The sequence below is a fragment of the Dipodomys ordii genome, unplaced genomic scaffold (assembly GCF_000151885.1).
Source record: "Dipodomys ordii isolate 6190 unplaced genomic scaffold, Dord_2.0 Scaffold116, whole genome shotgun sequence".
Classification (NCBI taxonomy): Eukaryota; Metazoa; Chordata; class Mammalia; order Rodentia; family Heteromyidae; genus Dipodomys; species Dipodomys ordii.
In genome coordinates, this window is record NW_012267332.1 from 1,846,422 (window position 1) to 1,870,252 (window position 23,831).

A 23,831-nucleotide genomic window follows, 5' to 3' on the forward strand; every position below is an offset into this window, starting at 1 on the left:
CGTCCAGCAAAAAAAAAAAAAAAAGAGTTGTGGTATATAGCATACAACAACGAAAAGTTACTTATTCTACTGTTAGGCAAAAGCGAGGTACAAAAGCAGAAGCAGGCGGTTAGTATCTATAATGTAACATTAAGTTAGTATAACTTATTTCTTTTTTTTTTATTTTTTTTTTGGTCCGGTCGTGGGGCCTGAACTCTGGGCCTAGGTGCTGTGCCTCAGCTCTTCAGCTCAAGTCTAGCGTTCTAGCACTTGAGCCACAGCGCCACTTCCGGCCTTTTTCTTTTTGCTTATGTGGTGCTGAGGAATCAAACCCAGGGCCTCAGGCATGCAAGGCAAGTGCTCTACCACTGAGCCACCTTCCCAGCCCCTATTGTAACTTATTTCTGATAAAAGTAAAAGTCCTGGGTTTTTCCAGACCACAAGAGGCCAGGTGGCTGTTATCTCCCAAGTGGGGGTCTGGGAATGCTCGCTTAGTCACATCCTGATTGTTCCAGTCCGGGACCAGATGGTTGTTGACCCTTGCACCCAGATCCAGAGAGGGGGGTAGTTACTGAATAGCTATAGGAAGGCTGTCGGTATTTTTCCATTTTTCATTCCCCCCTTTCCATAGGACCCGTAAGAGCCAATCTTGGATCTTAACTGCCCGAGTGTTTAGTTTCAAGGTCAATAGGTTGAAATTGGGTTCGGAGAACCATGAGCTGCACCGTGTTGATTCTGTCTTTAACAAAAGCATCTAACCTATTAATGATACATTAATGGTCAGAGTAACCAGTAACATAACTAGGGGTCCAGCCACGGTGGATAATATGGTGGTTAACCAAGAGGAAAAATTAAACTAGGATTCAAACCATCCTTGTTTAGATCATACTCCTTTTTTCTTTTCTCCAGTCCTTCTCTAACCGTAGCCATATTCTTTTACTCTACCTGAATAGTCTGCATAGAAACAGCATTCCTCTCCCAGCACTCCCTGTTGCATGAACAGGAGGTCTAGGCCTCGTCTATTCTGGAGAACCACCTTGGATAGGGAAGTTAATGATTTTTTGGAGTTAAGACACGGACTCCTCTAATTTTTTAATGTCTTTCAATGGCCTTTCTCAAGCTATCATAATGGCCCTGTTGTTGTACCAATGAGGCTATGCCCATTCCCAGTTCACCCAGGCTAGCCCCCAGTAAAAGGCTCAGGGTGACAGCTGTCATGGGTTCTCTTTTGGCTCTGAAGGTGAGGGCTATGTCTTCAGGTTGGGATTGTCTCCAATTTCTCAGCCAGTGATCCGTAAATTCAGAGTCTGGGTAATAGGTAATAGTGGGCACTAAACGTACCAGCACACAAGGTCATTAAGATTAGTTAGTATTGTCAAGTGAACGCAGGGCGTCAAGCTTGCTTTGGCACAGGTCCACCAGGCATCACTAGGGGGTATTAAATAACCTGTCTTTTTGGGCATATGAGTAGAGTCACACAGGGGGAGCATGTCCCTGTCTGTACTTCTGGAACTGTAACAGGTCCCAGCTCCCGCCACCCTCACCAGGGTAAGTCCTACTTTAGATCTCCATCTGCAGGAGCCTGCCTGTTCAGAGATAGTGATGTTTCCAACTATTGCGATCCCTTCGTAATACGGGGGGCATAATGTTATAACAGAGCCAGCAGGACACAGTCTTAGTAGGTCGAGTGGCATTTAGCACCACAAAAGATCTCTATATCAAAGCAACAAGTGGATTGTCTTGGCCGGGTAAGAACGCAGGCGTTAATGGGGGAAAAGGGGTAGTATAGTTTGAGGCTGTGGTTGGACTGGTAGGGGCAGGTCTGCTGGTTGGCAATCTCGTGATTGGTTTTAAAACTACGTTAGGGCCCACGGCGGTCTCTGACACCGGCTTTGCAACTAATCGTAACCGGAAGGTGAGTCCTGGGTCTGTTCCACCAACATAAAGCCACAGTCCCCAGGTTCTGCCCCTCGTCCAGCCTCTAAACTTTTTCCCTTGTTCAGTAAATCTAATTGTCAGAGGATTGCACTGAAAGTTTCTACATTGCCCTTTTAAGATCTTGTTCTGGCAATCTTTATCCTTTGGCCTGCCCATTTGATTCTTAGTAACAGTTATAAGGTCCCATTCTGAGGAGGGGTTCCAGCAGACATTCCCTGTTGTCTCACAACCCTAAGCCTTACAATAAAAGTCTGCTTCACCACCGCACCCTCCTCTGCCCTGGTCCTACCATCCCTAGGACAGATATAAAATGACCATTTTTGCAAATAATACCTCCTCACTGGGGTTCCACAACCCCCCCCATTGGTGATACCCTAATGCTCCATCCAGCCCATAAGTTTGACAGTGGCTATTTTTGGGCCAACATGCCCACTCTGGAGGTTTGTTGGGGTCATAATGATTCTGAACATCCCACGTTCCTATGGCCAGTGTACAGAGATCTATGGTTAGGTCGGGCCACCATGTCCATATGGGAGCCTCTTTTATGGCCAGGTTAATGGGGTCCACCCATTTTGGGGTAATTTCCCAGGATAGCTGAAAGGGTCGGTAAGGATTGTGGGGCAGTTCAGTGGCAGGGGTATCTATGAAGGCACAAACTATAAACATCAAAAACAGGGAGACCATAGTTACAGTTTAGCTTCCTGGTTGCACAGTTTGAGCTTTAAGGGATTGTCCTTGGTCTGGTCTACTGTCCAGATGGTTTCTCCTCTTGAAGGTTTGATGAGGTCCAGGAAGGGATCCACCGGTTTGGTGTGGGTGTAGTGGATCCAGGTAGCTACTCCATCCACCTTGAGGGCCGTGGGTGTTGTTAGGATAACCTGGAATGGCCCCTTTCACCTTGGTTCCAAATTTCCCTGCTGATGGCGCTTCACCAGAACCCAATCTCCTGGCTGGTATTGATGGGGAGTTGGGGGAGGTCTGGTTTCATACAGCTCCCTTAATTTCGGCCAGACTTCATCATGAACTCTCTGTAGAGCTTGTAGGGAAAATAAAAGTTCAAAATCATCATCTTTTTAATTTTTAACCAGCTTTTCTTTTAGGTTAGGAATTATGGGTGGTGGTCAGCCATACATTATCTCGTAAGGAGTAAGGCCCAGCTTGTAGGGGGAGTTACGGACCCTAAACAGAGCGTAGGGGAGAAGGACTGCCCAGTTTGCGCCAGTCTCCGTGGTCAATTTGGTTAGGGTCTCTTTTAATGTCCGATTCATTCTTTCTACCTGCCCTGAACTCTGGGGTCTATATGCACAATGTAATTTCCAATCTGCCCAAGGATGGAAGCCAGTCCCTGACTTACCTTGGACATGAAGGCTGGTCCATTGTTTGATCCTTTCATAACTGGGAAGCCATACCTGGGTAAGATCTCTTCTAGAATCTTCTTAGCTACAATCTTCGCGGTCTCACCTTTGGTTGGAAAGGCCTCAGCCCATCCTGAAAAGGTGTCTATAAAGACTAACAGACACTTATACCCATACTTTCCTGGCTTTACGTCTGTGAAATCAATCTCCTAGTAGGTTCCCGGTCTGTCCCCTCTCTGTCTCGTCCCTCTAGCCTGAGGTTTATTCCCTGCATTGTTAAGCTGGCAGACAATGCACTTTCCCACAATTTGGTCGATCATGTCAGAAACTCCCTTAATTCTCAGTCTGGTCTGCCTTACTAGGTCTTGTATCCTTCTAGAGCCTAAGTGGGTGCTGTGATGGATCTGTTCTAGCACACGCCTGCCAAGTCTTTCAGGAGGGTCATTCTTCTTCAGAGTATTCTGTTGGTTTTTTTTTTTTTTTTTGGTCCGGTCATGGGGCCTGAACTCTGGGCCTGAGCACTGTCCCTCAGCTCTTCAGCTCAAGGTTAGTGCCCTACCACTTGAGCCACAGCACCACTTCCAGCTTTTTTCTTTTTGCTTATGTGGTGCTGAGGAATCGAACCCAGGGCCTCAGGCATGCAAGGCAAGCGCTATACCACTGAGCCAACTTCCCAGCCCCTTCAGAGTATTCTGGTAAAGGAGGTAAGTAAGTCTTGTGGTCCTGGGTCTGGCAGCTGCAGGGCTAGTAATTGTGTTGGAGTTCGAGCTACCCCCTTAGCGGTCCAATTGGCCAAGTTGTTACCCCGAGAGACTGGATCTGTTGACTTTTGATGCCCTGGACAGTAGACAATTGCCAGTTTCTTGGGTTCCCATATGGCTGCTAGTAAATCTATGATTTCTTCCTTGCTTTTAGGGGGGGTCCAGTCATGGGGCCTGAACTCTGGGCCTGGGCGCTATCCCTCAGCTCTTCAGCTCAAGGCTAGCGCTCTACCACTTGAGCCACAGCACCACTTCCGGCTTTTTTCTTTTTGCTTATGTGGTGCTGAGGAGTCGAACCCAGGGCCTCATGCATGCAAGGCAAGCGCTCTACCACTGAGCCACCTTCCCAGCCCTCTTCCTTGTTTTTAATGTCCTTCCCCTCTGCTGTGAGTAGTCCCTGCTCTCTGTATATCACCCCATACACATGAGCAGTGTCAAAGGCATACTGGCTGTCAGTATATACCGTCAGCTTCCGATCTTTCCCCATCTTTAGCGCCTGGGTTAAGGCTATCAGTTCAGCCTTTTGGGCTGATGTCCCCGGAAGCAGGCATTCTGCCCACACTACTTTGGTTTCTGACACTACCGCCACCCCTGCATATCTCTGACCTTGGTGGACCAAGCTGCTTCCATCGGTGAACCACACGAGGTCTGCATCCGGTAGCGGTCAGTCCTGTAGGTTCTCTCTCACTCCGTGTACTTGAGCCAGTATTTTGGTACATTCGTGAAGCGGAGCTCCCATGTCTGGGTCTGGTAGCAGTGATGCCGGGTTAAGAGCCGTTGGGGGCGTGAAAACGATTCTGAGGATTTAGTAGTAGTCCTTGGTAGTGGGTGAGCCGGGCATTGCTAAACCACTGGCCGGGTGGTTGTTTGAGAATGCTGTCTGTGGCGTGTGGGGTGGTAACCCGCAACTCCTGTCTCATGGTCAGTTTATCAGCGTCTTTGACCGTTGATGCTGTAGCTGCTATCATCCGGAGGCACGGAGGCCACCCAGCTGCTACCAAGTCCAGCATTTTGGATAGGTAGGCAACTGGGCGTCACCAGGGGCCCAGGTGTTGGGTTAAGACTGCTTTTGCTATGCCTCAGGTCTCGTCCACAAACAATTGGAAGGGTTTGGAGATGTCAGGGAGTCCCAGAGCTGGCGCTGACAGTAAAGCCGCCTTAATCTGTTGGAAGGCTTGTTCAGCTTCCTCTGTCCAGCCAAAAGGTTGCTGATCTTTGGTAGCCTGATACAGAGGCTTAGCCAGCTCTGCAAAGCCCGGAATCCACAGCCTACAGGACCCTGCTGGCCCTAAAAACTCTCTTACTTGTCGTTATGATTGTGGCCGGGGAATGCAGAGGACTGTCTCCTTCCGAGCGGGTGTCAGCCACCTTTGCCCCCCTTTCAATAGGTATCCTAAATAGATTACCTCTGATTTGCAGATCTGAGCCTTTTTTGCTAAGGCCTATAGCCCAAGTCTCCTAAGGCTCGCAGGAGGTCTTCAGTTCCCGGGATGCAGGCTTCGGGGGTCTGGGCGGCTATTAAGAGATCATCAATGCACTGCAGGAGGGTTAAATCAGGGTGCTGTTGTCGTACTCACTCAGGTCCTCATGAAGGGCTTCATCAAACAGAGTCAGTGAGTTTTTCAATCCTTGAGTTTTTGAATCCTTGCGGCAGTGTTGTCCACGTTAGTTGGCCTTTTTGCCCCTATCAGGATCAGTCCATTCAAATGCAAAGAGTTCCTGGCTCCTTGGAGCTAGGGGCAAGCTGAAGAAAGCATCTTTTAAATCCAGAACAGTGTACCATTGTTTTTCTGGGTTCAGGGTACTTAGGAGGGTAAGGGTTGGGCACAGTTGGGTCTATGTCCATTACCGCTTGTTGACTTCCTTCAAGTCCTGTACTGGCCTATATTCGCCGCTGTTGGGTTTGCGTATGGGCAACAGCGGAGTGAGTGTTCCAAGCCGAGTGACAGGAGCGCATGATTCTCTGGTCCAGGAGGTGTCGGATATGGGATGTGATTCCCATCCGTGCTTCCATGGTCATGGGGTATTGTTGCACCCGGACGGGGTCAACTCCAGGTTTGGTCTCTATGTAAAGGGTGGTGTTTAGCCAGTCCCATTCCCCCAGTTTGTGCCCAAGCTTCTGGGAAGGGTTGAAGCCAAGAGGCTACGTTCTGATCAAGCGGGACAGATTCTTGGTGAAGTCTACACTCATCCTCCAGAGTTGGGTCAAAATGGATATGGGTTTGTTTTTAGAGTCAGTTACTTCGGGCCCATCTGGTAAGAAATGGATCTGGGCTCCCATCTTTGTCAACAGGTCCTTTCCCAGCAAGGGGTAGGGGCTTTCGGGGATGACCAAAAAGGAGCGGGTCACTTTCCCCATTCCCAAGTCCATAGTCCTTTGGGTCGTCCAAGGGTTAATTTTTAATTCCTGTGGCTTCCTGCACCCACGAGGAGTTAGCCGACAATTTTCCACCGGATTTTGTCAGGACCAATTGCTGAGCCTCAGTGTCAATGAGGAACTGAACCAGGGACCCCTCCACTTGCAGTTACCCTAGGTTCAGGGAGGGGATCCGAACCCCGTCTCCCCTAGGCTTTCGGGTCCTGGGTAACCAGCACATTGGAGACTTCTGTTGCCACTGGCCTGTCCCCCTTTTCTTTTTTTCAGGCATTCCCTTGCCCAGTGGCCTTTTTCCTTGCAATAAGCCCTGGCTGGCTTCAAACCACCATCCTCAGAGCTCAGCCTCCTGAGTAGCTAGGGAAACAGGCATGAGCCACTGGAGCTGGCTTTGAATTTTTATTTTAATGTTTTGCACATTGATTGACAGCTACTGAAAAGTGGGGAAATACCAACAGCCTTCCTATAGCTATTCAGTAACTACTCCCCTCTCTGGATCTGGGTGCAAGTGTCAACAACCATCTGGTCCCGGACGTGAACAATTGGGATGTGACTAAGCGAGCATTCCCAGACCTCCACCCGAATCTGGACTTGGGAGATAACAGCCACCTGACGTCTTGTGGTCTGGAAAAACCCAGGACTTTTACAATTTATCAGAAATAAGTTACACTAGGTCTGGAAAGGTGGCTCAGTGGTACAGCGCTTGCCTTGCATGCATGAGGCCCTGGCCCACTTGAACCACAATCCTCAGATCTCAGCCTCCTGAGTAGCTAGGATTACAAGTGTGAGCCACCAGCACCTGGCTAGTAATATTTTTTTTCTGGCCAGTAATATTAAACGTAATTCTTTTGAGCTAAACTTTTGGCTCAAGGATGTCCCAAAATAGTTGTAATTTTGTACTTATTAATTGTAATTTCAGATTTCTATAAAGTTGACTTCTAGGTGGTAACTGAATTTCTCTAACACTACTTCATAAAGACATTACTTAAAGGGCTTGTATAGCATTTTCACTGTAACATTAATGCAAAGACTAAATGGTGACCAGATCTGGATTCATTTAGAAAGGAAATAAGCAAAATCTACAATGGAGGTTTCAAATATATTTTATTCCTTCAATATATCACATTTTCATTAAGTATATAGGGCTTTCATTCAGCATCGATTATGAGTTGGTTTTGAAATAATTCAGTAGTACAGAAGCTGGCATGATTACTGATCTCTCCATTCCTTTGGGGTGACTCTGCCAACTGGGGACAGGTTCCATTCGATTCCAACCTGTGTTGCTGTCTGTAAGAATTAAAATAGCAACAGTTATACATGTTTAAATCACAGTCTACTCTCTTTGGAGCCTATTTCTTTCTTTTTGCCAGTCCTGGGGCTTGAACTCAGGGCCTGGGCACTGTCCCTGAGCTTCTTTTGCTCAAGGCCAGCACCCTACCACTTAAGCCATAGTGCCACTTCTGATTTTTTCTGTTAATGTGCTGAGGAATCAAATCCAGACCTTCTTGCTTGTTAGGCAAGCACTGTACAACTAAGCCACATTCCCAGACCTGAAGCCTATTTTTTTCTTTTTTTTTTTGGGTCAGTCATGGGGCCTGAACTTTTGGCCTGGGCACTGTCCCTAAGTTTCATCAGCTCAAGGTTAGCGCTCTATCACTTGAGCCACAACACTACTTCTGGCGTTTTCTGCTTATGTGGTGCTGAGGAATCAAACCCAGGGCCTCATGCATGCAAGGCAAGCACTCTACCCCTGAGCCACCTTCCCAGCCCATCAGTGAGACTTTTATCTCCAATGACCTACTCAAAAACAGCTCAAAATGGAGCTGTGGCTCAGCAAATAAGCTCAGAGACACCACTCAGACCCAGAGTTTGAGCACCAGGAAGGGTACCCAACAACAAAAAACAAATAAATTAAGAAACCCACCTTGACCATAGGCCCTTTATGTAAGTCAAACCTAACTGCTCTCCTAAGTCTCTAGAGCAGTGCTAGTCAACAGAGCTTCAGTGTCCAATAAGAGCTTAGGGACAGCGCCCATGCCCCACGACCAGAACCAAAAAAAAAAAAAAAAAACAACAACTAGATATGTTTAAACTCGAAAGACAAAAGATATATATAATAGCAACTTTCTTTCTTTCTTTTTTCTCTTGGTCAGTCATGGGCCTGAACTTGGCCTGGGCCCTATCCCTCAGCTCTTCAGCTCAAGGCTAGTGCTCTACCACTTGAGCCACAGCGCCACTTCCAGTTTTCTAGTGGTTTATTGGAGATGAGTTTCATGGGCTTTCCTGCCTGAGCTGGCTTTGAACTTCTATCCTCAAAACTCAGCCTCCCGAGTAGCTAGGATTACAGGTATGAGCCACCGGTGCCCTGATTCATCTTTTCTTTTTTTGTTTTTTTTTTTTGGGGGGGTCCAGTTGTGGGGCCTGAACTCTGGGCCTGGGCGCTGTCCCTCAGCTCTTCACCTTAAGACTAGCGCTCTATCACTTGAGCCACAGCGCCACTTCTGGCTTTTTCTACTTATGTGGTACTGAGGAATTGAACCCAGGGCCTCATGTATGCAAGGCAAGCACTCTACCACTGAGCCACCTTCCCAGCCTAAGAGCAATTTTCTTCTTCCTTTTTATGGTTTGAAGCTGTGGCTTAAACCCAGGGCCTTCATGTATGCTAAGCACATTCTTTTTTTTATCACTAAGCTACACTTCCAGCCTATGAGAGCAATTTTCTAGTATCTCATAGCTGTAATAGGAAAATGTGATAAATCAGAGCTTCTGTATTATAGGAGTCTTTAACTCCCATTTTCTGCAAATGGAGAACAGGAAATGTTTCTTCTTCTATTTCTCCTTAACTTTTATACTAAAATAAATCCTTAATAAAACTTTTTTTGTGTCACTCTTGGGACTTGAACTCAGTGCCTGGGTGCTGTCTCTTGGGCTTTCTTACTCAAGGCTAGTGCTCTACCACTTGAGCCAAAGCTCCACATCTGGTATTTTGGTGATTAATGGACTAGTTTCATTCACACTGCAATCCTCAGATCTCAGCCTCCTGAGTAGCTAGATTGAAAGCCAGCCTGGGCAGAAAATTCTGTGAGACTCTAATCTGCAATAAACCACTCAAAAAAGCAGGAAGTGACACTATGGATTAAGTGGTAGGAGTGCTCATAGACAGTGCCCAGGCCCAAGTTCAAGCACCAGGACCAGCAAACAAAAAACCTAACTTCTGTATAAAAACTGAATGATAGGCTGGAAGGTGGCTCAGTGGTAGAGTGCTTGCTTTGCATGCAGGAGCCCTGGGTTCGATTCCTCAGCACCACATAAACAGAAAAAGCTGGAAGTGGCACTGTGGCTCAAGTGGTAGAGTGCTAGTCTTTGAGCTGAAGAGCTGAGGGACAGCGCCCAGGTGCAGAGTTCAGGCCCCATGACCCCCCCTCAGGCCCCATGACCGCCCCCCCCAAAAAAAATGAATGATGGATAGGGTAAGAAAACATTTTTAAGGCAATGTAAGGTCTTTTGCTAAGTATGATACTGTACACCTGTAACTGTACCACCTAGGAGGCTAAAGCAGGAAATATATAAAAGTTCGAGGCCGACTTGGACATAAAATAAGATCCTAGCTGGGCACTGGTGGCTCATGCCTATAATCCTAACTACTCAGGAGGCTGAGATCTGAAGGTCACATTTTGAAGCCAGCCTAGACAAGAAAGTCTGTGAGACTTTTTTTTTTTTGGTAGTTGGGCTTGAACTGTAGGCCTGGGCACTGTCCCTCAGCTCTCCAGCTAAAGGTTAGTCTACCACTTGAGCCACAGCACCACTTCCCATTTTCTGGTTGTTATTGCAGAGTCTCACATACTTTCCTGACAAGGCTGGCTTTAAACTGCAATCCTCAGATCTATGCCTCCCGAGTAGCTAGGATTACAGGAGTGAGCCACCAGCGCCTGCTGTCTGTGAGACTCTTATCTCCAATTAACCATCAGAAAACCTGAAGTGTAGATGTGGCTCAAAGTGGTACAGCACTAGCCTGGTGCAAAAGAGACCGGGGATAGCACCCAGGTCCTGAGTTCAAGCCCTACAACAAACAAAAAAAGACCTTAAAAAAAACATTTTAGAGGACTAAGAGTATGATTCAAACAATAGAGCAACAGCCTAGCAAGGACAAAGCCCTGAATTCAAACTCTAGCGTTGTCAAAAAAATATCCCCCAACGCTTTAGACAGCTTTACGCTGTAGCCCATATCACCTTCAACATCCAATCCTCCTATCTTGGCTCCTGGATCAACGTAAGACCTTTTAAGAGCACCATAATATAAAAAGGACTGCCTAGTGACCTAGTAAATAATTTGGTATTAGACATGTTAAAGAAAAGATGAGGGGCTGGGAAGGTGGCTCAGTGGTAGAGCACTTGCCTTGCATACATGAGGCCCTGGGTTCGATTCCTCAGCACCACATAAGCAAAAAAAAAGCCGGAGTGGTGCTGTGGCTCAAGTGGTAGAGCGCTAGCTGAAGAGCTGAGGGACAGCACCCAGGCCCACAGTTCAGGCCCCACAACTGGACCCCCCCCAAAAAAAAAGATGAAGCAGGGCACCGGTGGCTCACACCTGTAATCCTAGCTACTCGGGAGGCTGAGATTTGAGGATAGAGGTTCAAAGCCAGCCTGGGCAGGAAAGCCCATGAGACTTTTATCTGCAATAAACCATCAGAAAACTAGAAGGGGCACTGTGGCTCAAGTGGTAGAGCACTAGCCTTGGGCTTAGGAACAGTGCCCAGGCTCAGAGTTCAGGCTCCATGACCAACCAAAAAAAAAAAAAGATGAATGGTGAATGTTGAGGAAGAAATATTTGAACTGGGGAGATGATTAGATAAGATAATCTTTCAAATCTCTTCTGTAACAGAAATGACTACCATGTTAAAGCATTTTAAATATAAATGAGAATGAAAAATATCTAAAGTAAGCATTATTGGGACTGGGAGTGATACATTACTTGCCTCACATGAGTAACACTTGAGTACAATCCTTAGCACTGCAAGAAAAAAAAAAGTGGAGCTGGGAAGGTGGCTCAGTGATAGAGCGCTTGCCTTGCATGCATGAGGCCCTGGGTTCGATCCCTCAGCACCACATAAGCAAAAAGAAAAAAGCTGGAAGTGACGCTGTGACTCAAGTGGTAGAGCGCTAGCCTTGAGCTGAAGAGCTAAGGGACAGCGCCCAGGCCCAGAGTTCAGGCCCCATGACCGGACCCCCCCCCAAAAAAAACCCAACAGTACTTACATAAGTCCATGTAGCAAGACAAAAAGTGATTCCACCAGCTAATATAGCATTACCATATTTGTCATGGAAATCAGGTGCTCTTTTCTGGTGGCTCTGCCTTGCCATTGTTTGCTGAATGCTTCGAACTTAAAGAGAAAAAAAAAAAAACAACCAACAAATATAGAGCAAATACAAAAATATATCTATTAAAAATATATCTATTAATTATTATGAAAGGAAATTGATACCACAAATAAGGAAAGCCAATGAGATTTACTTTACAGTATTACACACCAGTAAAAATGGCAAAACGCGATGAATATAAAAGCACAGTAACATTTTTTTTTTGGGGGGGGGGGTCGGTCGTGGGGCTTGAACTCTGGGCCTGGGCGCTGTCCCTCAGCTCTTCAGCTCAAGGCGAGCGCTCTACCACTTGAGCCACAGCGCCACTTCCGGTTTTCTGGTGGTTTATTGGAGATAGGAGTCTCAAGGTCTCTCCTGCCCGGGCTGGCTTTGAACCGCGATCCTCAGATCTCAGCCTCCTGAGTAGCTAGGATTACAGGCGTGAGCCACCAGTGCCCGGCACAGTAACATATTTTGAAATTCACCAAAGACAAGACAGACAAGCAGATTAATACATAAAACAAATATAGTGCCAGGTGCTGATGGCTCAAGGCTGTAATCCTAGCTACTCAGGAGGCTGAGATGTGAGGATTTCAGTTTGAAGCCAGACCAGGAGGAAAAGTCCATGAAACTATTATCTGTAATAAATGACCCTCTCCCAAAAAGCCAGAAGTGGAGCAGTGGCTCAAGTGGTAGAGTGCCAGCCTTGAGAAAAATAATCAGGGACAGGGCCCAGGAACCCAGTTCAAGCCCCACAACTGGCACATGTACACACTCACACACAGAGAATTTATTCTTTTTGTTGTTGTTGGCTATAGGGCTTGAGCTCAAGGCCTAGACCCTATCCTTGCACTTTAGTTCTCAAGGACAGCACTTTTAGTACTCAAGGATAGCGCTCTGCCACTTGAGCCACAGCTCCACTTCTGGCTTTTAGTGGCTAACTAGAGATAAGACTTTTTTGCCCAAACTAGCTTTGAACTGCAATCCTCAGATGTCAGCCTCCTGAGCAGCTAGGATTATAGGCATGAGCTACCAATACCCAGCAAAAAAGTTTTCAAACTGCCCCTATGTGTATTAAGGAAAAGAATTTAAGAAAGAACCAAGAACTAAAAATGTTTTTTTCCAATACTTTTTTCTAAATTATTCCTTTCCAATTTAAGTAGCAAGTCTTTACTGTTTAAAGAACCTTGGGAAAGCCGGGCGCCAGTGGCTCATGCCTGTAATCCTAGCTACTCAGGAGGCTGACATCTGAGGATCAAGATTCAAGGACAGCTTGGGCAGGTAACTTTGTGAGACTCTGATCTCCAATAAATCACCAGAAAACCTGAAGTGGCGCTGCGGCTGAAGTGGTAGACTGCTTTCCTTGAGCTGAAGAGCAAGCACAGAGACAGTGCCCAAGCTTAGAGCTCAAGCCCACGACCGACCAAAAAAAAAAAAAAAGAACCTTGGAAAGTATTTGAATGTTTGGTTTGGTTTTTGTTGGTCATGGGGCTTGAACTCAGGGCCTGGGCATTGTCCCTGAGCTCTTCAGCTCAAGGCAGGTACTCTACCATTTGAGCCAAAGCACCACTTCCGGAGTCCTGGTAATTAATTGGAGGTAAGAGTCTCACGCATGGACTTTGCTGCCCAGGCTGGCTTTGAACTGCGATTCTCAAATCTGTCTTCACAAGTTGCTAGGATCACAGGCGGTATCCACCAGCGCCTGGTTCCAGGTGGATTGCTTTACACTTTACAGACAAAAAATGGTGTCAATGCCTTTCGCTGGTAATGTCATATAATCTTCAACAAAGTCCCCATTTTACAAATTAGAAAGTAGGATTAGAAAAATTAAATCATTACCCAAAGTAAAAGTGGTAATCAATGCAGCTACTGGCCTAGGAAAAACTACTCTATTTTTCAATTACGTTTGAAGTACCTGGAGTGTTTAGAATACAATCTAGTAACACGCTGAAATCTTTGAAAAATATAAACCAAAATATGGGTACAGAAGCTAATGCTACTTGAGTAAGGTCACCTTCCTTCACATTACTCAAGGTCACCTTCCGGGGAAATCAAGTCTGGAAATCCATTTTCTTTCTCTCTCTCTCCCTCTCGACTTCTCTCCCTCTCATCTAGTATATTATCGATATATAATGCTGTCCTGAAATGTACCTGGACCTGCCTAACTTTTAGAATTTGAAAAGAAATGAGAACGACTGCTTTCAGAGCAATTGCTTCTCTGTAGACTTAGGAGTCAATACAGTCCCAAGGGTAAAATTTGGAATATAAGGAGAAGAAAGGTATCCATGAAATGCTCTTGCTTGAGATTCTCTCCCTGAACAATTAAAGTACAGTGCCCAGCTCTCGATAGCAGACAGCAATCTTGAAAGGCAACAATGAAAAACAGTGGGTGACAATGGTAATGGCAAGCCTTGGCGGAAACAGACTCGGCATTTAGAATGAGATGGTCAGGATTTGGAGGCGCGAAAGACCAAAAGGACAGATGTAAGGAAGCTGTAAATGACTTCCTCACAATTTTTGCTCACCTTGGAGACGGCTTACAGCGTTTTTGGCCAAGGAAAACATCGCGGACCTGTAGCTAAGACAAAAGCAACGGCGGCTGGGCTGGACGACGCGAATTCTCCTTAGGTACCCTTGCAAAGAACCCTGAAAAACAAAATGGCTTTCACTTAAGACCTGTAATGAGATTTGGCGATATCTCGCGAGATTTTTAAGCCAGGAAACCTGCAGTTCTTTATATCGCGACAAAAGTCTTAATGCCTTTTGGGAAATGTAGTTTCAATGCTGCGTGTGTCTGTATCACTGTCTGGGTGTCACTGTCTCTGAATGTCTGTGTGTGCTAGCCCTAAGGCGAGGAACTCAGGGTTTGGGCTTGGTTTTTCTTTTTTACTCAAGGAGCCATACCTCCACTTAAGGTTTTTGTTGTTATTGTTGTTGGTTAATTGAAGATTCTCCACCGCTTTTCCGCCTGGCCTGGGCTGGCTTCCAACCCAAATCCTCAGATCTCAGCTTCCTGAGTAGTGAGAATTACATTGCAGAAATGAGCCACTGGCGCCCTGGCATTTTATAAGTACCATCTGATAGAAGTCAGAAAGCTCCTAGAAGAAAGGTTTACTGATCTGTAGAGGAGAACTGCATCACTGTTCTTTCTGCTCCTTCAAAACTCATTTTCTATCTCCACTTACCCCAAACTAATTGGTCAAACTCTGTGTGTGTTTGTGTGTGTGTGTGTGTGTGTGTGTGTGTGTGTGTACACTGGGGCTTGAACTAAAAGCACTGAGCTCTCTCTTGAATTTTTTACTAAAGCCTAGGGTTCTGCCACTTAAGCCACAGCTCCAGTTCCACTTTACTTTTAATTTTGAAATAATTCCAAATTTAGAAAAAAGTCAGACAAGTACTGGTGGCTCACAGGTATAATCCTAGTTGCTCAAGAATCTGAGACCTTAAGATCATGCTTCGAGGCCAGTCCCCACAGGAAAGTCTGTGACACCCTTAGCACCAATTAGTCACCAAAACCCCGTAAGTGGAGCACCAGCCTTGAGCAAAACACACTAAAGGACAGTGCCCAGGCCCTGAATTCCAGCCTTAGTATTGCACAAAATAAGAGAAAGAAGAGAAGGAGGCAGAGAAAGGAAAAGAGATCACAGAATTGTAAGAAGCCTACCAAAGTAACCCCAAGCTGAAGCAGGAAGATTGTGAGTTCTGGTCCAGCCTGATCTACAAAGCTAGACTCCACCTCAAATATAAGGAAAAAAGTTTTCCTAGGGACATAAAAGGAAACCCCCAATTGGAAGTATAGGAAGAAAGAAAGACTCCAGTAAAATAAGAAAGAATGAGGAGGAAGAGGAGGAAGAAGAGGAGGAGGAAGAGGAGGAATAAGAGGAGGAGGAGAAGGAAGAGAAGGAGGAGGAGGAAGATGAAGAAGAAAGAAGGAAGAAGAAGAAAGAATGAGAAGGAAAATCCAGCTCCTGAATTTTCAAAAGTCAAAACAAAAATTCCTAAGCACTCTCCCATTAAAGAGGAACCCTGTGATTCTTTATCTGAAACTGTAAGCGTAAATTGAGAAACAACAACAACAAAGCCTGGTTCTTCAACGAACCACCCCACCAAGACTCTCCACTCCCCAAAAAGGGACCCATTGCCCATTCTAAGGAGAAAGATTTTCACAAGTGAGATAGAAGATGTGCCATACCTTTCCACACCACACACAGCACTGTATTTATGTCATTGGCACTAGCCTGCCCCATCACCATTGCCACTACAAGAATCCTCTCCAGGCCGGGCGCTGGTGGCTCACACCTGTAATCCTAGCTACTCAGGAGGCTGAGATCTGAGAATCACAGTTCAAAGCCAGCCCGGACAGGAAAGTCCGTGAGACTCTTATCTCCAATAAAAACCACTAGTAAACCGGAATTGGTGCTGTGGCTCAAGCGGTAGAGCGCTTGCCTTGAGCTGAAGAGCGCACGGACAGTGCCTAAGCCCAGAGTTCAAGCCCCACAACCGACCAAAAAAAAAAAAAAGGAATCCTCTCCAAAGAATGTGGCTCAGTGGTAGGGTAGAGTGCTTGCCTTGTATGCATGAGGCCCTGGGTTCAATTCCTCAGCACCACATAAACAGAAAAAGCTGGAAATGGTGCTGTGGCTCAAGTGGTAGAATAATAGCTTGAGCTGAAGAGCTGAGAGACAGTGCCCAGGCCCAGAGTTCAGGCCCCACAACCTACCAAAAAAAAAAAAGGAGACATAGTAAATAAGGCAAAGAATATTTGCTCTTATACCCTAGTGGTGTCAATCAAGCTAATAATTATAAAAATGCCTTTGTATTTTTAAATTATTTATTGTTATTCTAAAGCTGATATACAGAGGGGTTACAGTTACATAAGTTTGGTATTTTTTTTGTCTTTGTTTTTGTTTTTTTTGTTGGTCATGAGGCTGAACTCTGGGCCTAGGCACTGTCCCTCAGCTCTTCAGCTAAAGGCTAGTGCTTTACCACTTGAGCCACAACACCACTTCCAGCTTTTTCTGCTTGTGTGGTGCTGAGGAATCAAACCCAGGGTCTCATGCACGTGAGACAAGCACTCTACCACTGAGCCACCTTCCCAGCCCAGCTGTTATATTTTATTGTAAGGGTGATGTACAAAGAGATTATGCTTATTTATGTAAGTCAGATATTGAATATATTTCTTTTTGAAAAGTGTCATGCCCCCTGCATTTTTAAACAATCAATCAAGCAGGGTACTGTCTAGAATGGGTAAATTTTTATGCTGGACACCTTTGGCTCACACCTCTCATGGACTTTTTTGCCTGGGCTGGCTTCCAACTGCAATCCTCAGATCTCAGCCTCCTGAGTAGATAGGATTATAAACATGAGCCATTGGTGCTCAGGTTGAATAAAATATTTTTTAAAAACCCACAAAGTGGGGTTCAGAATGTGGTTTAGTGGTAGAGTGCTTGCCTAGCATGCATGAAGCCCTGGGTTCTATTCCTCAGCACCTCATACACAGAAAAAGCCAGAAGCGGCACTGTGCTAGCCTTTAGCAAAAGGTGTTTAGGTTCAGTGGTCAGACCCTGAGTTCAAACCCCAGGACTAGCAAAAAACCCACAAAAGACTAGAGTCATGTATCAACATATAGTAACCTCTGAGTTCAATCCTAATACTTCCAAAAGAATGTGAAAATTAAAATGTGGTGTTTATTGAATATTATCAAGTCACCCTATATAGATAGGGTATGATTTGCATTTCCTCAACAACATGTAAGAGTGCCTATTTTACCTTTGTTTATGGCTTATATTGTATAACTTTTGTATTTTTGTCAATATGATTCATGAGATATCTCTCTTTTTTATTTATTTATTTTTTTGGTCGGTCATGGGCTTGAACTGTGGGCCTGGGCCCTGTCCCTGAGCTGGTGTGCTTAAGGCTAGTGCTCTACCACTTGAGCCATGGTACCACTTCCACTTCTGATTTTCTGGTGGTTTATTGGAGTCTTAAGAGTCTCACAGACTTTCTTTCCCTGGGCTGGCTTTGAACTGTGCTCCTCAGATCTGTCTCCATAGTAGCCAGGATTACAGGCATGAACCACCATCACCCCGACTCTCACGTTTTCTCTTTGAGACTTTAAAATTTTTAAATTTTAGGGCTGGGAAGGTGGCTCAGTGGTAGAGTGCTTGCCTTGTATGCATGAGGCCCTGGGTTCCATTCCTCAGCACCACATAAGCAAAAAGAAAAAAGCTGGAAGTGGCGCTGTAGCTCAAGTGGTAGAGCGCTAGCCTTTAGCTGAAGAGCTGAGGGACAGTGTCCAAGCCCAGAGTTCAGGCCCTATGACCGGACCCAAAAACAAAACAAAACGTTTAAATTTTAGGGGGGATGGGGAGAACTGGGGTTTGAACTCCTTTAGCTTTTCCCTCTTTCCCCTTTGTTCTACCACTTGAACCACAGCTCCACTTCTGGTTTCTGGTGGTTAATTGGAGATTATGAATCTCATGAACTTTTCCTGCCCAGATTGGCTTCGAATCATGAGCCTCAGCTCTCAGCTTCCTGGTAGCTAGGATCACAAGTTTGAGCCACCTGCGCCTGTTTTTTTGTTGTTGTTGTTGTTGGTCGTGGGGCTTGAACTCGGGGCTTGGGCGTTGTCCCTGTGCTCTTCAGCTCAAGGAGAGCACTCTACCACTTGAGCTACAGTGCCATTTCCGGTTTTCTGGTGGCTTATTGGAGATAAGAGTCTCACAGAGTTTCCTGCCCTGGCTGGTTATGAACCATGATCTTCAGATCTCAGCCTCTTGAGGATTACAGGCGCAAGCCACCGCATCCGGCTTGACTGTTTTTTTGTTTTGTTTTGTTTTTTGGTCAGGTCTGCCTATGTAGCCCAAGCGGAAGCGGAAACTATCTCAGGCTCGAGTGCTGGCATTGCAAGTATACGCCACCACACCCTGCTTTTTCAAATTCTTACTCATATTGCACTTAAAAATAAAAAACAAAAAATAAACCTTCCAGTTATATTAAGTATATTTTTGTTTTCCTACTTTTTTCTTTTTCAAATACTTGGGATTAAATGAAATGGATTTCAAGGAATTTTAAACGAGTCTTGGGGAGACAATTGCGTTTTAGCAACTCCAAGCTATTTTGAACTGAAAATACCCGCAGCATTCCACAACTGCGCACGCGTGTTTCACAGCCGCTCAGCTCGACATCTTTTCCCAGCACGAAAGGGGAGGCCCATAATTTTTAACGGACCAATGAAAAACCTCCAGATGATCCTCTTCCTATTGGCTAACGGAGACCAATTAGAGGCGAACTGTCTTTTAGCGGGCGTCTAGCCGTAACGCGCTGTGACGTTATGGGAGGGGTCGCCTACCAGGGCTAAGTTTAGCCAATGAGGAAAGAGAAGGGGTGGGTTTCCCAGTTCTCACGTCCATCCCACATACCCAGCCAAAGGAAAGTTTGGCTTACCCCGGGGAGAGGAGCGAACATGGCAGCGCGTCGGTGGTTTTGGTCTATCTCTGCGACTTTGGCCATGGCGCTGCTGCTCTTGTACAAGATTCCTTCAGCTTCTGCCCAAAGAAAAAAGGAGGTGAGGACACAGTTTTTAGCACCAGAGGCTTTTCCCACTGCGAGAGGCTTGACTGGGTCTGTGGATTCCTTCCCGCTTTCCTTTCCCTGTCCCCGCCACTTTCTGGGCTTTTGGTATCTTTTAACCCCATCGTTTTCGAGTTATTGCTTTGCGAAGGAAGGAAAGGCAAACTTCATGTCTTGTGAGAGTGGGGTGGAATAAGTGGCCACCTGGCTTCTACGGGCTGGGACAAGTTTGGCCACTTCTCTGTGAGTTGGGGCCCCATAGGGTGTTGGGGCTGGAGGCTAGATCCAGGGTGCAAAATATAAAGAGAGGCTTTCCGATGTTGGCAAATGTTAACTCCTCCGACATGTACAACAGCTTTGGTGCCTTTTTCAGTTCTGGATGTGGAAATAAGAGCGAAGTGAAATTAAACCAGGTTGATCAACCGCGTAGATCAGCCAACAAATATTCCGTGTGCTTGACATACACACATGAACAAAAGTGCAATTCCCTCCTGGTGGAACTTACAGGCTTTGGGAAATCCAAAAGATCTATCTATCTATCTATCTATCTATCTATCTATCTATCTATCTACCCACCCACCTACCTATCTACTCATGCTTAAGCAAGCTAAGCAGACCAGTTTGAGCATTGTGGTTTAAAACATTTGTGACTTACATCTTTGTACTCTCAGAACTTAAAAAAAAATCTTAGTAGGGGCTGGGAAGGTGGCTCAGTGGTAGAGTGCTTGCCTTGCATGCCTGAGGCCCTGGATTCTGTTCCTCAGCACCACATAAGCAGAAAAAGCCGGAAGTGGTGCTGTGGCTGAGTGGTAAAGCACTAGCCATGAGCTAAAGCGCTGAGGGACAGTGCCCAGGCCCAGAGTTAAGGCCCCACGACTGACAAAAAAAAATCTTAGTAGCAATCGTTTGTACCCTCAAATTTTATTTTATTTTTTGTCCTTTCTTTTTTGGTACTGGGGATCAAACCCAGGACGTTGCACTTGCTAGGCAAGTGCTTTGCCACTAAACTACTTCCTAGCTCACCTGCTAAGTTTATATGAGAAAAACCAGTTTGTACAGTTAACTAAGGTAGAACGAGGAGTAAACCAGATCAGCCATTCTAATCCTACATTCTGTTCACAAAGTCACTCAGACATTTCTTGTGTTAATTTCTGCTGAATTAAGAATGAAGCTATCTTCTGTATGCCTTTTTTCTATTTCTTTATTAAAGGGATTTATTTTTTTTTGGGGGGGGTCCGGTCGTGGGGCCTGAAGACCGTCCCTTAGCTCTTCAGCTCAAGGCTAGCACTCTACCACTTGACCCACAGCGCCACTTTTGGCTTTTTTTTCTGCTTATGTGGTGCTGAGGAATCGAACCCAGGGCCTCATGCATGGTAGCTAGCGCTCTACCACTTGAGCCACAGCGCCACTTCTGGGTTTTTCTTTTTGATTATGTGGTGCTGAGGAATCAAACCCAGGGCCTCATGCATGCAAGGCAAGCGCTCTACACTGAGCCACCTTCCCAGCCCCTATTAAAGGGATTTAATAAGACAGTAAATCTCTACAGAGCTCTATACATCTCTTTCATAAAATTCTTTGATCAAATTCACTATTTCTATTGCTCTTATCTCCCTTCTGGAGAGATTTCTGTGTGTCTGAACTCTTCCATAAAAATCAAAGCTAGGGGCTGGGAAGTTGGCTCAGTGGTAGAGCGCTTGCCGTGCATGCCTGAGGCCCTGGGTTTGATGCCTCAGCACCATATAAGCAAAATGAAAAAAGCCGGAAGTGGCGCTGTGACTCAAGTGGTAGAGCGCTAGTCTTGAGCTGAAGAGCTGAGGGACAGCACCCAGGCCCAGAGTTCAGGCCCCACGACCGGACCCAAAAAAAAAAATCAAAGCTAAGCTAACTAATTAAAACAATGAGTTAAGACTGGCAATGTCCCTGAGCTTCTTTTGCTCAAGGCTAGCACCCTACCACTTGAGTCACAACATCACGGCCTCTTCTGTTTATGTAGTACTGAGGAATCAAACTCAGGACTTCATGCATGCTAGGCAAGCAACTCTACCACTAAACCACATTCCTAATCCAGTAATTTTTCTTTAACTCTCCAGCACTTTTTTTTGTTTGTTTTGTCAGTCGTGGGGCTTGAACTCTGGGCCTGGGTGCTGTCCCTAGCTCTTCAGCTTAAAGCTAGCGCTCTACCACTTGACCCACAGCACCACTTCCGGCTAAAAAAGCTGCTTATGTGGTGTTGGGAATCGAACCCAGGCCTCATGCATGCAAGACAAGCGCTCTACCACTGAGCCAACTTCCCAGCTACCCCTGAGCTTCTTTTGCTCTAGGCTAAAACACTCTACCACTTGAGCCAAAGCTCCACTTCTGGCTTTTTTGGTGCTTACTTGGAGATAAGAGTCTCTCATAACCAGGTGCTGATGGCTCATGCCTGTAATCCTAGCTACCTACTCAGAAGGCTGAGACCTGAGGATCCCAGTACAAAGACTCTTATTTCCAATTAACCAACCCAAAACTAATGTGGATCTACGCCTCAAAGTAGTAGAGCATTAGCCTTGAGCAAAAAAGCTCAGGGACATTGCCCAGGCCCAGAATTCAAGCCCCCACCCCCCAAAAAAGTCTCACAAACTTTCCTGTCCTGGATGGTTTCAAACCGTAATCCTCAGATCTCAGTCTCCTGAGTAGTATTACAGGTGTGAGCCCCCAGTGTCCAGTTGTCTGTTTTTCAGACAGATGTAATTGTAGCCCAGGCTGGCCTCAAACTTGTAATCCTCCTAAAGGTGGGCACTGATGGCTCATACCTGTAATCCTAGCTTCTCAGGAGGCTAAGATCTGCAGTCGGGGTTCAAAGCCAGCCCAAGGGAGAAAGTCCCTGAGACTCTTGTATCCAATTAACCACTTGAAAAGTGGAAATTGAGCTGTGGCTCAAAGTGGCAGCACTAGCCTTGAGCAAAAAAAGCACAGAGGGCTGGGAAGGTAGCTCAGTGTTAGAGTTCTTGCCTAGCATACATGAGGCCCTGGTTTCCATTCCTCAGCACCACATAAGCAGAAAAAGCCAGAAGTGGTGCTGTGGCTCAAGTGGCAGAACACTCTCCTTGAGTTGAAGAGCTGAGAGACAATGCCCAGGCCTAGAGTTCAGGCCCCAGGACTGACCAAAAAAAAAAAAGCACAGAGAGTGCCCAGGTCTTGAGTTGAAGCCCCACAACTGACAACAAACAAAAACCTGCTGGATGCCAGTAGCTCCTGCCTATAATCCTAGCCACTCAGGGGGCTGAGATCTGAGGGTCATGTTTCAAAGCCAGCTCGGGTAGGAAATATGTGAGACTCTTATCTCCAATAATCCACTCAGAAACCGGATGTGGCGCTGTGGGCTCAAGTGGTAGAGCGCTAGCCTTGAGCTGAAGAGCTGAGGGACAGCACTCAGGCCCAGAGTTCAAGCCCCAGGACTGACCAAAAACAAAAAAAACTTGTGACCTTCCTGCCTTACTTCCCCAGATGGCAGATCTGTGTCAATCATGCCTGTCAAAATTATATTTCTTGACTTGCTTCTCAGAATCTAAATATGGAAAAGGGTGAATGCACAGAGTATTCTGAAGCATAGTAAAAATGTTTGTAGTAATGTTTACATGGCAGGTCTTCTGCTTCTCAAGTCTCAAAAAAAAAGTGTAGCTAGACACTGGTAGCTCAGTGCTTATAATCCTAGCAACTCAAGAGACAGATCTGAAGATTGCAATTCAAAGCCACCTTTGACAGGAAAGCCGGTGAGACTCTTAACCAGTTAACCATCAGAAAACTGGAAGTGGCACTGTGACTGAAAGTGGTAGAGCACTGTCGTTGAGCAAAAGAGCCCAGGGACAGCACCCAGGCCCTGAGTTCAAGCCCCATGACTAATAAGGAAACAAAACAAAGCAAGAACTTTAAAAAAGATATGATTTAATCTCACTCAGGTAATCTTTAGCAAGTTAGCAAGTCTCATTTTCCTCAGTACAATTGAGAAAATACCTATTTCTGTGGCTGCTGTGAAAATTAAATAAGATACAATTCCATCCAGAAGACCCTTGGCCTATGGAAAGCATTAGATGATATGGCTGATATAGTTTGCTTGCATATATGAAAGTAAAACTGAAACCTGTTAAAATTGTTTAAAAGGCAGGAGGTAGTAGGATAAGGCAGAAGGCGAAGGTTTTGCTTTATTGTCATGTTACTTAAACAATGTTAAAATTTTGTAAGTTTTTTTTTTGTCAGTTTTGGGGTCTGGGCTCTCAAGCCCTGAGCTCTTTTGATCAAGGCTAGTGCTCTACTACTTTGAGCCACAGTGCTACTTACAGCTTTTTCTGAGTAGTTTATTGGAGATAAGAGTCTCATAGAAACCAGGTGCTGGTGGCTCACGCCTGTAATCCTAGCTACTCCGGAGGCTGAGATCTGAGGATCATAGTTCAAAGCCAGCTCAGGCACCCAAGTCTGTGAGACTCTTATCTCCAATAAACCACTCAGAAAACCCGG

General features: G+C 45.8%; 2 protein-coding genes and 1 pseudogene across 2 annotated transcripts in view; 1 reads left to right on the forward strand and 2 right to left on the reverse strand.

The window, feature by feature from the left end:
* Positions 1–635: 635 nt before the first annotated feature.
* LOC105995207 lies at positions 636–7,614 on the reverse strand (annotated as a pseudogene).
* LOC105995218 (cytochrome c oxidase subunit 7B, mitochondrial) lies at positions 7,488–14,433 on the reverse strand. Its single transcript, XM_013028908.1, has 3 exons — positions 14,291–14,433; positions 11,664–11,788; positions 7,488–7,694 (listed from the first exon to the last, which is right to left on the reverse strand). Exons 1-3 carry the CDS (start codon positions 14,328–14,330, stop codon positions 7,617–7,619), a joined length of 243 nt encoding a protein of 80 aa, XP_012884362.1. The 5' UTR covers positions 14,331–14,433; the 3' UTR covers positions 7,488–7,616.
* A 4,701-nt stretch (positions 14,434–19,134) lies between these two features.
* Magt1 (magnesium transporter 1) overlaps positions 19,135–23,831 on the forward strand; it is a 28,545-nt gene continuing 23,848 nt past the window's right edge. Inside the window, exon 1 of the mRNA XM_013028902.1 lies at positions 19,135–19,332. Within this exon, the coding sequence (XP_012884356.1) occupies positions 19,135–19,332 (198 nt within the window). The remainder of the gene's footprint in view (positions 19,333–23,831) is intronic.